Source organism: Dryas octopetala, chromosome 5 (genome assembly GCF_963921425.1).
Source record: "Dryas octopetala chromosome 5, drDryOcto1.1, whole genome shotgun sequence".
Lineage (NCBI taxonomy): Eukaryota > Viridiplantae > Streptophyta > Magnoliopsida > Rosales > Rosaceae > Dryas > Dryas octopetala.
Window position 1 is genome coordinate 14,379,271 of NC_141370.1, and position 18,597 is coordinate 14,397,867.

At 33.6% G+C, this 18,597-nt stretch overlaps 1 protein-coding gene and 1 non-coding gene across 2 annotated transcripts; one reads left to right on the forward strand and one right to left on the reverse strand.

Annotated features, from left to right (window-relative positions):
* Positions 1-878: 878 nt before the first annotated feature.
* Positions 879-4,392, reverse strand: LOC147284634 (zinc finger protein GAI-ASSOCIATED FACTOR 1-like). The gene is made up of 4 exons (XM_086244080.1): positions 3,676-4,392; positions 3,168-3,564; positions 2,812-3,053; positions 879-2,323 (listed from the first exon to the last, which is right to left on the reverse strand). Exons 1-4 carry the CDS (start codon positions 3,797-3,799, stop codon positions 1,545-1,547), a joined length of 1,542 nt encoding a protein of 513 aa, XP_086100206.1. The 5' UTR covers positions 3,800-4,392; the 3' UTR covers positions 879-1,544.
* An 11,162-nt stretch (positions 4,393-15,554) lies between these two features.
* On the forward strand, positions 15,555-15,750 carry LOC147284635 (U2 spliceosomal RNA). Its single transcript, XR_015122694.1, has one exon. It is a non-coding gene; the product is annotated as a U2 spliceosomal RNA (small nuclear RNA).
* Positions 15,751-18,597: the final 2,847 nt, after the last annotated feature.

Genomic DNA, 18,597 nt, shown 5'->3' on the forward strand with positions numbered 1-18,597 from the left:
CTTACTCAAAAAAAAGAAAGAAGAAAACGCTTCTGCTGCTTGAAGCCTTGAACGGTTAAACCACTCAGCCACTCAAACTTTTAATCAAGCAGGTGGTGGGTGACTGGGCATGCTGGGCAGCGAGGGGGTCACCGGCCAGAGGTCAAGGGGTCGTCGTCCAAATGTTTGGGGGGTCAACGGCAGCTGAGAAAGGTGGTTCACAGCTAGGAGCTCCGGCGTTGGGGGGTCGCCTGACCCCCTTCCTCCCAACGTGCATCCGTCCCTGGATATACATATAAGCAAATATTTATTTGAGGAGGGGGAGGAGGACTTATTTGGATAATTGTGATCAACTTTTGATAAAACATCAACCTTCTTTTGACTTTAGGATAAGTGTGCTTAGATCTTATGTGAAGTTACAAGCAAGAAAATAATTGGTTTGTAAGAACAAATAGCTCCTTATACGCCAAGAATTAAGCATTAATGTTTTAACTTGCTTGCTTGCTTGCTTGCTTGAAAAATGTAAAATGAAGTATCGAGTTTTTGTCTTCAAAGACTGTGCCTCGTACTCTGGAAATGCAAATGACACTCCCCTATTTTACGAGATTTGTATGTGTAATTATTTGCAGACCCCTGAGTTTCATGTGGTTTATATGCGAAATTGTTTGCAGTTCCCTAAGTTTCATGTGAAATCAAATATGGGGGATGCTGAATTATGGACTGCACATGACCCTTTCAAGATATTAAAGAATAGGGGGGACCATGTACATGAGTTCGTACAATATGGAAAACAGCACGTTGGCTGTAACTTCTTAAGTAAATAAAATCCCATCTGATCTTTTATATTTTTAGAACCAACACGCCAACCAAAATAATATTCTTAAAAGACAAAAAGGACATTATAATAATTTAATCTTTAATTTAATTATAAGTACAAAGTGATGGAGGGTTGACCAAGTCCAGGAGCCCTAAAACTACAGCCTACTGAAACAGTAATTTACAAGAACAGCCCCAAACTGTATCAGTCTATTCAACCTGGCTACTACAAATTTGCTACCAAGAAAAATTTAGGCCTAGTACTATGAATCCATTGCTAAAATTCTGTGCCTCTATCACTTGGCTTAGCTTGAGAAACTTGACAAAATTAAAGAATGTCATGCAGTATACATATTCATTCACCAAATGATCACCTTAAGCTTACACAAAGACATACATGTTTCCATTCCTTTTTTTTTCTAGCTTACACAACCAGTATGCTGAAATCCCCAAGTTAAACAATGGAGGGAAGAAAGGGTCTCTGGTTTTTTAGCTTCACAAAAGTCTTACACTAGCAAGACAGGGTCGTTTTCGCCCTAGTCACCAAGGTAGCAGAACAATAAACAAGACCCAACTGCCCGTGTTCTGATTGATGCTTACCTCCATGAGGGAAGTTGTTTATTTATTTTTTTTATGTATGTCTTGTCATTGTTGATTCTGCATCAATTTTCCATATACCAGATGAACCTGCACCTTGTACACCTTCCTAAGGTCAAATGGAAGAAAAGTTCTTTCAATCTTTTTCAATTTCATGAGCTCCTTGCCAAGTCTTTACCACTATATTCTCCACCTCCAAAGGATGCAGCTGCAGCAGCTACATCTATGCCACCTCCGATGGATGTAATTAGGGCTGACAGGCCACCACTGGGGCTATTACCAGCAGCCATTCCCAATCCCAATAGATCAAGTGTGGTTTGCTTAGGACCAAACATTGAAGGAGTTCCCATCATTAATTCCTTCCACTGAGAACCTCCATCACAAGGAAGCCCAAGTCCAAGCCCTGCAGCAACTGAGGCACTACTTTCCGGTTCTGCTTGCCGCTGATTCCATTGCATACTCTCTTGTTGCCCAGAAGATGAAGAAGACACTATGCCAAACCCACGAAGCAACGATGCATTAGTTGCTGCTGCACCCATTTGAGCAGCTTTCTGAAGAAGTGCTGTAGCAGACATAGCTGGTTGTGGTGGAGGCGCATACTGCCTACGCTCCTGTCCTGCAGTCCCAAAAATTGAGGAATGGTTGGTTGAGAGGCCAAGAGAAATATGCTCTACTGAAGGAGATGGTGCTAGGTCAGTTGATCGATCTGGATGTCCCATGGCTCGCATTAAGTCAGTAAATGCAGGAGGTTGGGGAGGTTGCAATCCTGCTGATGTTGTTGAGGAAGCAAATAAACTTGCAAATACACTACTGCTTGTACTGCCATTGCTGCTTGAGCTGTTGCTGCTGCTACAGTTCCCCTTTCGACCAGTCACAGCCGGCGCTTCTTCTACAATTTGTGCAGGATTTTCAGGCAACTCTGTCACTACAACTAAAGGAAAAAAGAAAAAAATAAAAGGGGTCACTTAAACATACAGGCATAGAAAGTTAGAAAGTTAAGGCCTTTCTTTATGAAAGACTTTTGAAGGAAAAGGAGGATCAAGATCAATTATGGGTTCCTTTCTCTAAACCCACTTACTCTTCCCTTTTAGCTTTTGAATCACTTGTCTCTTTATAGAGACTGCACAGTTTGAAAACTAAAGTTTAATAGAAAACCTCTGAGAAGTTTATTTTTATTAATTTGTTAAATTCCCAAAGTCTCTGATCAGTTACCATACCATAATACACACCCAGTAGACAACAAACATCATAACAGACAAAAACTACTAGACTCCAAGATCCATGGTACATGGTAAGAGAAAGAGACACACACACACACATAGAAGATAACAAAGATTTTTTTGTTTGTTTAGACTAAAAACACATCCGACAGAACCCAACTGAAAATATTGAAAATTTTCCAATTTGGGTCATATTTACCTGGACTTTGAGTAGGCATAGCTGAAGATAATACACCAGCTGACTGAGATGGAACTGATGAAGCTGTAGGTTGGGATGGAGCTGGGGGTGGTGGTGGAGGTGAACTAACAGTTTGAACTTTTGGGCCTGATTCTGAATTCAAATTCACTGCAGTTTGAGTCTGAGTAGGAGGAGTCTGAGCTCTTGCACTTTCCTCAGCCAGAGCATCACAGAAAGCCCTGTGTGTGATGAAGCTATCCCTCCTTCAAAGACCAAAAAAACAAAACAAAAGCTTCACCAACCCAAAAAACCCAACAAGTTAAAAGCTCAAAAACACAAAATTCAAAGATAAAAATAAGAGATTGATGATGATGAACCTTGAAAACAAAGTCCCACAATCGCATTTGTACTCTCTGGTACCACAAATCTTGGCATGGGCTTTCCAATCCGACTGAACCGCATACTTCTTCGAGCACTTGTCGCATTTCCACTTCTTCTCGCCGTGCTTTCTGCAAAAGTGCTTCTTTATCCCCGTGAGATCACCCAAAGCTCTAGATGGATCGTGGTGCACACAAGAAGGCTCAGGGCAGACATAGACTCTCTTCTTGACCTCTTTGCTCGACCTCTGCCTCAGCTTCCAAGGCAGATTGTGACCACGCCTATGAAGCTGCAGATTCTGATCCCTCTGAAACCCTTTGTTGCAAATTTCACAAACGAATCGGTTTGTGGCTAAAAGGGTCTTGGGAGACAGAGCAATCACCTCTGCATCTGGATCTGCAACAACACCCAAAAGTCAAATAAACCCAAAAACCCAAATACCTAACCAGACAAAAACTATCAAAATTTGCATAAAAATGGATTTGAGGCTTTGTTTTTGTGAGCTACCTGGCATTCCTGGCAGGTTTCGCTTTTTCTTGGTGGTGGGTTTGGGAGGAGCAGCTTGGTTACCAGAGGAAGAAACGCTAGCTTCTCCTGAAGCTGTAGAGGAATTGTCTAAGTCGGTCGGCATCAGAACTAAGAAAAATTCTCTCTTGGGTTTTTTCTCTTTTTTCGAATTCAATCTACAGGACAAAAACCAAAAATCTACCACTGGGCTTTTATCTTAGAACTCCAAAGAAGCCTTGGAGGTACAAAGTTTTCATTTTTCAAGGGTTCAGTTTCATCTCCTCTCATCTACCAGTCAAGGTTCTTTTTTTTTTTTCCTTTTTTTTTAAGCCCACCTACCAGCTCTCTCTGATAGATCTCTGACCGAAATATACATTACCCCAGAAACACAATGATTAAACCCAGGACTGTAAAATTTAAAGCTTCTCTCACTCAGCTCACAATCTAAATGAAAGAAACCCCCAAAACCCACAAAACACTCTGATCCAACAGTCAAAATTTGATCAAATCTTAGCCCTAAGACGACCCAAATCCAAAAATTTCAGTTAATTTCTAGCTATTTCACAGCTACTTAGACTACTCTCTGAACAACCCAATTGGGTTTTCAGCTAAACGGACCTCAGAGCAAAAAAAGGCAGCGTTTTATAATAAGATCGCTCCGGAACAGAGAGAGATTGAGATTCTGTGAATAAGCTCAAGACTTGAGAGAGAAAAAGAGAGAGAAGGTCTAAGCCAAAGTCTTTGCTTTGCTATACTTTTCTAGTTTTCTCACTAAACTTTTGAGGAGAGAGAAAGTGAAGTGATCAGTAAAAAATAAAGATTAGATGATTTAAACGAGATTAATTAGTATTAACCTGAGGTGGCCATGGCTTGTTGTTCAAGTTTTCTAATTGCAGACAGATGTTATTACTACCTGTCGAGTTTTTGGGTGTTCTTACACACTGTCGGAGGAGGAGAAAGTACCATACGAGGGGTTTGTCGTTTAGCGTAGTGTTTGAATACGTTCTGGACTAAGGACAATGTCGATGGTCGGCGACCGGTGCTTTAAATTGATAAAAGTCAAACTGCTTTTATCTTTGACTGGAACCTTTCTGTGCTTCTGACCCACTCTGATCTTGACACGCAATTAGGCTTTCTAGGCTTCACCTCGTTTAATTACTTCTCCTTTTTAAAAAAAAAAATTTTCTAATATTATCCAACCTTTTGAGTATCATTGCTTCTAGTTCTAGTTCCACGAATCCACAGTTCCTTCCACCTCTCTATCTCTAGGTAGGATTAAAATGAGGCATCTATTAGACAAACCACGTAACTTACAAACTTTGATTAAACTGACGGTTAGATTTTTTTAGAATCTAATATTTACATTTCACGTGAGTTTGGATGAAAAGTTTTAAAAAAAATGTTAAGACACATAACATGTTTAAAAAATAATAATATTTATATACACTCATCTTATTGTGTTAAAAATAAACTCATGAAATCATTTGACAGTCATCTTTCTTGCCTTATTGAAAATACAAATTCTAACTCAATTATGCAATACACTTGTTTTGATATATTGTCTATGTGCTTATTTATTACATATTCTAAAGGTAGTCATACAATGTAGAACTATGCTAATATAGATCTCTTAAAAACGTAGCTATGATACTATGTTAATCAACCATAACACTCTAAAAATTTGAATTAACAAAAAAACTATGTATTTCAAAGTTCAAACTAATAAGATCTAAGTCTTCGCATAAAAGAAGATATAATAGATCAAGTCAAAGAAAAGAGAAAATGGTATTCGATCGGCAAAATATTTGAATAGTAAAGATGGTTAGTTTTCCATCAAATTTACAACATGGTTCCAAACTCAAGATGATTGCAAAAGAGCTATATTCTCAACAGATCAGGAAATATAAATGTGGGTGAGTTCTAATTGCCCAACTTCTTTGGTCATCATATATTAAAATGAATTTCTCATCTTGGTTAGGACATGTTTGGACTATGAAATATAATGGACCAGGAACAATTTCATAAAAAGTGGAAACGGTTCTGATCTTGGTAAGAAAAGGACATGTTTGGACTAAGTAATTCAATTTTTTACATTTTGTTGATTTTATTTTCTAATGCATTTCATATGAAAAAATAAGGGATTTTAACAGTAAACAACATTACGAAGGACACCTACACATAAAGACAAGCAAGTGGTACTTGGAATACATGAAGACAAGGAAGTAAACAAGAGAATACATAGCATTTCAGGATAAAAAGACAAGTCAATTACGATAAAATAAGTTATCTTGATGATCTCCAGCAAACAATTAAAAAGAAATTAATAAATAACAAAATTGTCTTGATCGATGGAAAATGTATATGTTTCATGGTTGGTAGTTGGTACGTAGTTTTGTGTAGCAGGCTATAAATATACAAGGGTCCAAAAAAAAAAAGGATATAGTCCAATATACAAGGGTCTTCGGTATTCCACCATTAAACAAATATATTGTATCTATTTTGTCCTATTCACTTGTAAAGGGCACTTTATTTCATTGCAATTTGCAAGTCATTTTCATTTTACATAATTTAATTTCCCCAAATTTTTTTTTTTTTTTAACGATTCATACATTTCTTGTTCTCATCTCCATCTACACAACTGCATGGACATGCATTCTCACTTCTCTCATAATCATTTAAGTGGAATTTTATATATATTGCCAATTAAATTTCTTTCAATTTCTCAGCATAGCTATCTTTTAGTTTATAATAAAGACAAGTCTATAACATCAATACTTCATCGATCTCGTGGAGGTAACCATTGTTGAGAAATTTAAAGCAGCTGCGATTTATTATAGACATGTTTCTGTTAGATTTTAAAAATGAGTCTATAACCTATAGGCAAGGAGTAAAATTTCGGTTTCGAGGAAATTTTCGATGGAAATTTCGACGGAAATTTTCGCGGAAATTTCGATTAAAATTTCGATTTCGATAAAATTAGACAAAAACGACGGAAATTGCTATCAAAATACGGAAATTTTGAATGAAACTTGACCATATGTTTATTTAACATATTATCTACTACATTGATAAAAAATATTGAAGAAATCAAATTATATAGTAGGTTTCATATGATATAAGGTGAATATAATGTGCGCTGGAGGCAAATACTGTTAAATAAAAATAGTTCACTAATTACTAATTACATAAAAATGACCTCTTTTTAAGAGATATTTAATCATTTTGAATCCAATTGTCCTTAAAACATATGTGGACAAATAAGAAAATGACATGCATTGTTATTTTCTAAACCACTTAATCTAATAACCAAAAACAATCTAAATAGATTGTGAGATCCCAAAAAGTTGGTTTATAATTTATTTTGAAGTAAATAGTGATTTATTGATAATTATCTTGTTAATTCGGAGATATTAGAATTTTTCTGAGGAATTTTGGAAGGAAATAAATGAATTTGAAGTAGTAGAAAAATAAAATTTATTAAGACGAGCTCACGAGATTTTACAGAACGTTTTTCGAACCTCGAAGTTAATTTTGGTAAATTATTTGAATTTTAAGTGATTTTGGCAAGTCATTGAGGAACAATAAAAATTAGAAAAAATTCAGTCTTAATTTTAGTCTTGTTGGAAAAGTCTCGGGTCAACGAGCGCATAGACGTAAATAAAACGTGTTTTTTTTTCTTTTTTTCTTTTTTTTTCTTTCCTTTTCTTTTCTTTTTCTTTTTTTCTTTTCTTTTTCTTTCTTTTCTTTTCTTTTCTTTCCTTCTTCCTTTTTTTTCTTTCCTTCTTCCTTTTCACCCGTGACTGCAGACTTACCTTTCTATTCTCCTCCCTCACTCACGCAGACCTCCCTCCCCCCTCACTCACGCAGACCAACTTCTCTCCCTCCCCCCTCACTCCTCCCTCCTCCCTCCTCCCTCCTCTCTCCCTATTCTCTTCTCTCTCTTCTCTCTCCTCTCTCTCCCTCCCCCTCCCCGATCTCCTTCTCTTTTCTCTCCTCCCTCTCCCTCCCCCTCCCCGATCTCCTCTTCCCCGGATCTTCTCTCCCTCCGGCGACGGCGACCTCCTCTTCCCGATCTCTTCTCTTCCTCCGGCGACGGCGGCCCTCTCTCCCTCCGGTCTCTGCCTCCCTTCGATTTATACGCGAAATTTCGCTGAAATTTCGCCAAATTTCCAGAAATTTAACCAAAATGTGCTTGGGGCATTTTCGAAATTTCGGGCGAAATTTAAGAGAAATTTCGGCGAAATTACCAAAATTTCGGCGAAATTTTAACGAAAAATAACGGATATGTGATAAAATTTCGGGATCCCTAAAAAACGAAAATTTCGCCAAAATTTCGGCGAAATTTTCGAAATTTCATTCCTTGCCTATAGGTTCCCTTTTTTTTGGCCTTTTTTGTTTTTGTTTTTAAGAAGCAAGGACAAGATACACTAAGAGCATATTTGGTACACCGTATTAGATTCTAAATAGAAGTAAATAGTTCATGTCAGTTGTTTGGTGTCAACTTGTATTATTTAATTACCTGACTATGTAAACTGGACTGGGCTTTTAATACTCTCCTTACCTGAATAACTAATACAACTCACACACCTGAGATTAAATAATACACGCTTAATTATAAAGATTTGGAAAAACAAAAACACTATTTTTATGTGAAAACCAACAGACCTCTTTTCATCTTATTCTCCCTAGGATTCTTCTCTGCTATCTTCTCCACATGCTATTTTCTTCGCTCTTCTCCAGCTATTCATCTCTCTCTCTCTCTCTCTCTCTCTCTCTCTCCAATATGCTTCTTCTATATACTTTTCTTTTCATCTACTCTTTCTTTATATATTTTCTCTTCTATGCATGATATCTAATTATCTCTTCTTATCATTTCTTTCAGATTTATTCAATTATGAGAATTGGTTAGTTCATGTCCTCTTGTCCTATAGATCTTGGCAAAAACAAAAGAAAAAAAAAATTGCTTGTCATATGAATCTTGCCAAAAATAATGTGTGTCATATGAATTTCAATTTCCACTAAGTTTTCAAAAAAAAAAAAAAAAAGTCTGATCCGCTGCTATTCGACGGAGCATCAAACACAATATAACTTAGTCAGATTGTTTATTCGGAACAGTACCAAACGCTTGATAATATTCTGGATAAACAGTCAGTACTCTCCGGAACAGATTAATATTATCCAACAGAAATTAGTCAGTACAGTCCGACATACCAAACGAGCCTTAAATGTTAAAACATTCAGTATGATTATAAAGTTGGAGACTTTATCACCTAAGTGCATAAAAAAAATCTATAATTCAACAAATAACAATAGCGCGTCCTTAATTAATGCTTAATTAAGTAATGCTTAAATGACAAAGTCTTTAATTCAACAATAGTACTAATATAAAACAAAAGCGTACGTAATAAAAACTAAAATGTACGTACTGATATATGTATAATGAATCTAAAAAAGCAATCAAATGGGTAAATGAGCCTAGAATAGAGGTATCAAACGAAAGAGGTCACCTTAAGGGCACAATCACTATATGATTAAAACGGGCATGAGCATGAAATAGATAAGCAAATGCGATAGGCTGAGCCGAAATTATTAGCAGGCACGGCACGACACCAGTAAGACAGGAGCCAAGTATGGCACAAGCATAAGCATAAGTATGAAATAAGTCTGAACTAGACACAACTCAATTAACATTGTTTTATCTTTTCTTAAAGAAATTTTCAACTAGAAAATTTAATTTTCTAAACAAAAATGTTAATATTAATAAGTATTCTCACCTAAAACACAAAAAGAAAATAAGTCCGAATTAGGCACCAGACGCGAGCATGAATGGGAGATGTATTAAATCTAAATCTCAACTATCTTGATTGGTACGAGCATGACACGATTTTTAGAGGCAACTAATTACTAGCTAAGCTTAATCAAAAGCTCTGCACTTGTACATTTTATTTTGACAAAATGGATCCCTTTTACGTGTGGGGTACTATGCTGAAATTCATTAGTTTAACATAAGCTAAAGACAACAAGGTTGAGTCCAAAAAATGAAGGATAAATGCAACGTACTTGGATTAATACAACCAAAAAGCCGGTAGTTTTCTATGCAGACTCCATCATCACGTACTCTCATTGACTTGGATTGCATTTCTTCATTTGTATATTTCAACAAAGTCTGCATGATATTTAGGCATGATATGGGCCCCTCAATGAATTTCCACCCAATTTTTAGAGACGGCAATGAATATATAAGTGCAAATTTGCTCGCCACCTCTAAGAGTGGTGAGTATCACCACTTTATTTATAGAGTGATATTCTAAATTAAGAGTGCAAATTTGCTCACCACCTCTAAAAGTGGTGAGTATCACCACTTTATTTATAGAGTGATATTCTAAATTAAGAGTGCAAATTTGCTCACCACCTCTAAAAGTGGTGATGCTCACCACTTTATCTATTAGATGACATGTGTCCTTTAAATTAATTTTAGTTAACAATTTTAAATTAATAAATTCTGATATAATAATGAGGTGAGAGAAAATCACTTTCTTCCAAAACTTACCTGTCTTTCTTCCAAAATCACAAGAAACAAAATCAGGAAAATAAAATAAAGGGGAAAGAGAGTGTGAGAATTGAAAAAGACAGGTAAGTTTTAGAAGAAAGTGATTTTCTCTCACCTCATTATTATATCAGAATTTATTAATTTAAAATTGTTAACTAGAGTTAATTTAGAGGACACATGTCATCCTATAGATAAAGTGGTGATGCTCACCACTTTTAGAGGTGGTGAGCAAATTTGCACTCTATCACACCATGCAATTTGGGATCAAACCTAATTAAAGATTTATATTAATAGGTAAGATTGCTCAAGCGAAAAAATAAAAATAAAATTGGTTATAAAGTTGTTAATATTACATGCACTTGGTCAGATAAGCAACTTTCAAATTAAAACTCACTCCCAACATGAAATTGATTCACCATTCATGTTTTTTTTTTCCCCTTGGTTTTCTATATATAGTCAAAAATGTTATTTAAATTTATATTTATATTAAAGAGCGAATTGGATGAAAATCTAAAACAATGTTGTTTAAACAATCAAATAAAATTGATTTTAATTACAATAAACACAATATCAATAAAAAAAAAACATAAACATGAATCTAAACCTTTGTTAGTTTGAAAGAAACAAGCATATGGACACCCTAAGCATATACAATGAGTCATGTACCCACACTAAGATATATTAATAAGTTATTATTTATATCGGCTTAATATACACAATATAATGTAATACGATCAAGTTATAATTTAGTCGTAAAGTACTTATTTCCCATATTACGACAAAAAAGGACGAAAGAAAAAAACACATGCTTGTTGGTGTGTGATATACACATAAATATGTCAAAACTATAATTGGAGGAGTTCAAATGATACAAGATCTTTTATTAGAAACTGATATAGATTAATTTAATAGGCCAATTAAACTACTAATTAAAAGACAGGATAAGCTTAAAGCCTTAAGCAAAACTCTTGTGAGTCCCTTAACTATAATTGTGCTCTGTAAGGAGTAAGGACCCTACAGTGCTTTTTTGGTCCAAATGCACGTAGCTTTGTGTCCCTTAAGTTGGTGACATTTGCTTGCTATTAAATTTATAGGGTCCATCTGATGATCTGCTGATGGTGCAAAAAGCTGGGTCTCCGCACAGGATTTGCAGGTAAAATAATGAATCTCTTGCCCATCCTGCAATCAATGTTTTTCATACGATTCATACATAAACTATACACACACATATATATATATATATATATATTAGTAACTTAGTATGTTACTACAAACTGATCACATTGTTTGATAACCCATCAAAGTTAGAACTTGATTAATTTATGAACAATTAATTGTACTCAATGATGAAAGTACATAGTTAATATTGTCAAATATTGGATATATAGGCTTGCTGGTGTTTATCAACATTTATGAGAACAACGTACCATCATTACCCTTTTCCTTGCTTTTGCTTTCTATTAAAGGATATGCATCTTTATTTTCGACATTATTTAACTTTTAATATGGATCGATTTTTATATGTGTCTCAAATTTAATTAAAGGCGTTACTTGTGTGTGTTTTTTTTTTTCTTTCTTGAAATGAGGGACGGTACTTGCGTTTGATACATGAGTCATGACATGACACGGCAGTTTAAAATATAAAATTAAAATTAACTTTTATATTTGACGTGATCATTTATATATATGCAGTATTTGAAATTTGTAATATAAGATTTAGATCGAATTATATTAAAAGTTAGTGGCAAGTTGACAATAAAATCTACCGAATTGTCTCAAAGTGTAAGGATAAAGTATTTGATGAAATGTCTCAAAAAAGTATTTTATTGAGTTAGAAAAATGTTTAGGCTTGCTTGTGCACATTTCTACCACTGCATGCCCAAAATAACTAAATTACCTTAATTATTAACGGGTAAAAACTTCAAATACATTGGCATAAATACTTTAACCGGGTTCTTGAAGTCCATTAATATCTTTCTCATCCATGCATGTGCTTTTGGCAACCCTATATTTCTTTCACTCTCATGTTCCTTTCATGATATGTAGCTTGCCAGGTCAGTTTGATGCACAATGGAAAACCACCAGTCATTGACCAATTAAATACCCAACCTATATATTTATACAATTTGGTTTAAAGAGAGTTGGGAAAGGACAGGCCTATAGCTAGCTACCTTGCTAGGACAAGGACTATAGGAGGTGAATATCTCACACTTTTCCAATAGGTTCCACCATCTCCTTTGACACCAATTCACTAAAAAAGGTGATTCCATCTCTTTTGCAATTGTGATAGGGACAAAAGATGGCCAGTGGCCATGGTTCAATCCCCCTTCCAAACCCATAAAAGCATAATGATGTTGCAGCCATGACAAAAGGACAAAAGAAAAGAAAACACAAGAGTTTTACATGGTTAAATGGGATTGTCTACATCGATCTATTAGATAGCAATATCAAATCTAAGAAAAATATTATAGGCTCAAACAACCCTCTACATATTTTCTTAATATTTCATAATCTAAGCACGAATACCTCATACGTAAAAGACTAACAACTATTAATTAATTTAGATTGTACTCTAATTAAATAGTTAGAAAAATTCACCCACCCTAATTTCTTAATTCTAAAAGAAGAATATTTATAGTAAGAGACTTGACTTTAAAATAAAATGAATTAATTTGGGAAAAATACCAATAAAATAAAACTATTCCTAGATAGAACACTTGTACCCGAGACCTAATAGGAGCAGAAAAAACCTAATATTATACACAATGAATGGATTTGGTCCACACGTCTAATACAAGTTTTGTAAAGACTTCCATTTATAGGCAGCCAATAAACTTTTGTGTCAAATTAAACAAGTTAATGCAATATCATATTTTTGCATAACCTACTATGTAGAAAAGAAACTAAACAAATGTTTCAAACAAAAGAAACTAAACAAATACAGATATGAGATATATGCACCGTGTACGCAAGGGAGACAAGGAAAGAGAGGAAATTATTTGTTAAGAATTTAGGGTTTAGAGTGAATGAATTTGTGAGACAATGAGCTAGCTAGCTAGCTAGCGAAGAGCCTGAGATAAATAGTTTGACAAACCAGATAGGTTACAACTTTTATGGATTGGAAAGATGAGCATATCGACGATATCCAGCGTGACCCAGCAAACTCCAAATTCGGTAAGGCAACGCGATCAAACTCCTCACCTCCCTCACCAAAGCATTAAATACCTAAACTCTTTAAACAAGATTGTTGGGCACCACAGTGTCCCTTGTCATGTCAATGTCCCCATAATATATAGGACAACTGTTTAATTAGCCTTATCTATCTAGCTATATTATACAGTTTGCTTATGAAGTTATGATACTTCTATCGTGTGATATATACATAAACCGATTAAATGATAAAAAAGATTTGTACTTTAGTAGTGGTAAAGTAAAATTCGTTAAGATTTAAGGATATAAAATGTGTTTGCATGTATGGTAGATATTTTTCATATATTATTAAGATTGTTCATAATAAGAAATTCAAGTGAAACAATATATGGACAAATTGACTATTTTCCCTATAAGAAATTCAACCATATTCTTATCTCATCAAACCATTTTAATAACATATTTATAGATTAAAGTTGATACAGTAATTATACTCTCTACTTTAAATCTATCTTCTTCTTTTCTCTAATCGTCATCACGTTACACATGCATTGCTTGTGTTTATCAAATAAAATAATAGTCTCTCTTACCTTTTCATTTTTAACTTTTTTCGTAAAACTTTCAGATCGGTTAAGATTTTTTTACATAACTGAAAGAAGGAAAAAAATGGTGGCCCACATTTAAAATATTTTGACAATTCGTATCCTTCTTAAAATGTAATAGGTTAACTTGGTAAGACTTCTAGCAAATCCATTTTCAATGTATAAAACCATGAAATAAGATCATAAGATCATCCTCGAATGCTGTAAATTTGGGAACCCCCAACCCCAATTTTCTTTATACTTTATATCATGACTTTGATACATTTCTTTATGGTATCATTTTGTGAAGCTTTATTGGGACAAATACAATATCGAAAAGCAATCTTTATTTATTGTATGTCATCATTTTATTAGTTTCTTTTCTTTTGGAATGGGTGATTCAGTAACATAGGGTTCCAACATCAACACATCCTTCAGAGTGCCGAGTGCCGAGTGCCAACAAAGTGTACCAAAAAACATAAAAACTAATTAGGAACCACAGAGCTATTGGGTCTGTATATTTGGGCTGACTTGTAAGCTAGGTGCCCCATTTTTTTCCAATCTATTTGTAAGTTGTTATTTGAGGACCAGTGTTGGGTTGGCTACCCCCAGATCGGTCCGTTTAGATTGTTGGTAATTTGGGCCTTAGGCCTCCATGGTACCAACAAAAGACATCTACATAAGTTGTTCAATAGTTCAATGTTGTACATAGTGGGCCATTTTATTGAAATAAATTTTACTTCAGAGTTTATATTTGTGATCTCTAAAATGAAATATTGATTCCCAATTTAAAATGAACTCTACTACTGCAAATTCTTCTTTTACTTTTAGACCTTAGTTCAATTTTTTGCAATAAAATTGAAATGAACCTCACCACTGTAAATGCTTTAAAATCTATAAATTAAACCGCTTAAGATAGATGCTTTTAAGGGACCAAATAGCTATTTGGTCTAGTTGTAATGTTGGAATAAGTCTCCAAGTTCAACTCTCTCTTCTTCAAATAAAAAAAAATTGCTTTTCAGAAACTTAAATTAAGAAATAAGTGAGGGACAACGTTTTTAAAGATAAGATATGCCTTTGTATCGCAATCAATTGTTCATTGAAGTGAATCCAAGTCTAGTATGCAATATCCCTTAGATGGGTAGTTCTCAGAAGATTGACAATTACTAAAATATTTTTGTCCGATCACTCAAATTCATATGAATGTATTAGAGTTACCAAACTTGATTATCAAATATTATGTCGATATATCTATTAATTTCTTATTGATTGAAAATAAATGAGCCTCGTGATAGGGCAAGATTTGAATCAATAACACATTATAATGTTATTTAATGAAAAATTTAATACTCAGTTCATATCGTAAAAACCAAAACCATATAAAACCCTCTTGCCCTTAAATTCTTGAAACAAAACCGTGTCCGGGGACTGTAAGCCATAGAGTAGAAGCACCAACCCCGAGATGCAGCTATAAAGAAGACTACAAAGCAAGGTACTTCAACCAAGATTGTTGAACATTTGCAGTCCCACATCGAACAGTCTAGCAAATTGGATAGCGGAGTTGACTATAAAACAGGCGGTCTTAGAAAATTGGAAGCATACCTTTCTCGGCCTTTTGGCTAAGATCAAGTGTAGTATCTGTTCTTATCAGTTTAATATCTGATACGTGGGCCAATGGTCCACACGATATTAAATTTATTTTTTATGGGAGAAAGCCCAACGATGTAGCGTGCTACTGGGGCTCTCGAGTGTCGCCCAAGCGTTGCAGTACTGCATGGGCCTGGCTCAACCCACCTACACTAGTTCAAATTTGTTCCATGTTTTAAATAATTAAATGTACTTGGGCCTTTTAGGCTATTACCTTTTTTGATCAAGAAAAAAAAAAAAAAAAAAAAAAAACTGAACAGTGATGGAAAACGCAACTGTGAATCACTGCAAATTTTTGGACTTTCAAATTCTAATTTTTCTTTTTCTTAATCTTGGTAATTTTTGAATTTGTAGTTGTTCAAGATTTTCATAAAATATTCTAAAGCTCTTAAAAGTTTATAACTTGTAATTATTCTAGGATACTAGAAAACAATAAAAACACAAAATAAAGAAACTACTAAAGAATTAAATTTCGGATTTCAAGAAAATTGAAGATTTTTAAATTTCGACAAAAATTAGACACAAACGACGGAAATCGCTATTAAATACGAAATTTTTTAATGAAACTTTATCATATGTTTATTTAACATATTATCTACTAAATTAATAAGAAATATTGAAGAAACCAAATTATATAGTAGGTTTTATGTGATATAAGGTAATTATAATGCGCGCTAAAACAAATACTGTTAAATAAAATTAATATAATAAATAAATAAAATTAGTATATTATTTCTACTGTATAATTTACTTATACACTAAAATTTAAATCCTAATACTCAATATACTCTATATACCTTAATATTCTTTATACTCTATAATTTATACATTAAACCCTATATACTCTATATTCTTTAGGATATTAGGTTTTAGGCCCTTTAGAATATTTTTAATTATTTTTTTATATATAAATGTATTAAAGTTTAAGGTTTAAAATAACTAAACGAAATCTCAAACCTTTTTTTTTATTTCTAATTGCCCAAAGACCCCAAACCCACCCCCTCATTTTTTTTACTTACTTTTTTTCTTGTGCCTCTCTCTTCAGTTTTTTTAATTTTTTTTAATTTTTTAATTTTTTTTATCTTTCCTTCATTTTTTCTCATGCCTCTCACCCAGCCAAGCTTTGTCTTTAGTGAGTGTAACAACCCAAATTTTGGTTTATGGTAATTTTGTTACTTAAAATTTTCAAACTTATTTTAAAGTTTGTTTAAATGAATTAAAAATTTTCTTAAGTTTATTTTAACTAACTTAGACCTTTGGTTGTGGTTTTAGAGCTTAGTTGTACGTAAATGAATTTTAGAAAATGAAAATTCAAGAATTTGGTGATTTTTTTTTTTCAAATTAAATTATGAGAGTAGGATTTTTCATAATTTTTTTGAAAGCAATTTGACTATTTTGAGGTCATATGAAATTAGTACTCATCAATACGAGTCTTTAGAATTTTTTGATGAATTATTTGGAGTCTCGAGCTATTTTTGGTGAATTTTTGAAGTTGGAGAAATTAGAAAATAGAAAATAGGAAAATTTAAATTTCGGCGAAATATTCACGAAAAATTTTTAAACACGTGTTTCAATTTCGGAACCCTAAAAAAACAAAATTTCGCCGAAAATTTCAAAATTTAATACCTTGGAAACCACTCACTCAATCATAATAAAAAAAATGTAATATGAGTTTCGAATTTAGAACCTCCTTTTATGAAAATGAGAATGAGTGTAGGGCCCGTTTGGCACTGCTTCTTAGAAACGCTTATAATCAGTAGCGCTTTTGTTGGAAGTGCTTCTGCTCATAAGCACATATAAATTTTTTAAAAAAATTCAAGTGTTTCATGCAAAAGCACTTGGAAGTGCTTCTTGAAGAAGTACTTGACATGTGCTTTTCAAAAAATCACTTAAAAGCGCTTTTATAATTCAAAAGCGCTTTTATTTATTTCTGCCAAACGCAACCAAAAGCGTTTTTACTAATTTAAAAATGCTTTTGTCAATTTTAAAAGCAGTGTCAAACGGACCCTAAATGATTATTGACAAATATTTAAATTTCTTTATCAATGAGGTTTAACCAACTCAACCTATTTTCTTACATGAATTGCGTGTGACTTGATTACTATTTACTAGTAAAGATAAACATAAATTTGAATCAATTAATGTACTGTCTAACAACCAAACATAATGATAGAAGAATACAAACAGACAAACATGTGTATACTATTACTATGAACATGATGTCGTGAGAAAGTATTTTTCAAAATATTTATATGATAGAAGAATAAACTTGTTTGATTAAGAGAGATCACATGAGGATGAGGAGGGACGAGGGATCATGAGTTGGTTGCTTGATCGATTAAGGTCTGGGCCTATGTAGATTGCGGTGACAATCAAAGTTCGGACTATTGCTTGTAGGAGCATCAATGACAAAACAATAATGCTAGTTGTCCCACATTTTTTCTCTTATATTTGTATTTCATTTGATGTGTCATTACATTACTAGAATGATATTTCTTTTTTCTTTTTTAGGTTGTATTTTTTAATTTTTAATGTCCAATGTATGAATGCCATGTAAGATGGTATGAAATTGTGGTATAAAAATGTGGTAAGGTAGTATTACTGATGACGAAGCGACACTTTATATTGCGTAAACACCGATATTTTGGTAAGCATAATAAGTTTAATAGTTAACATAAAGTAAATTTGGAAAAATTAATCAAAAAAAGAGAGACGACAACCAATTCTCAAGGACAAAAAAGTAAATTTGGGAAATAGCTAACTGACCATTGGATTTAAGCCGACGATCTCAACCATTCGGATCCGGATATAATTCAAAAACCGTTATATTTTATTATATAAACTAGCCGCTTCACACTTGTTTTTTATTGCGCAAACACTGATATTTTGGCAAGCATAATTTGTTTAATAGGCTTATCATATTTTTATTCTCAAATCACAAATATAAACAAATGTAGTTGTTCAACCCAAATGAAAGACAAAAAAAAATTGAAT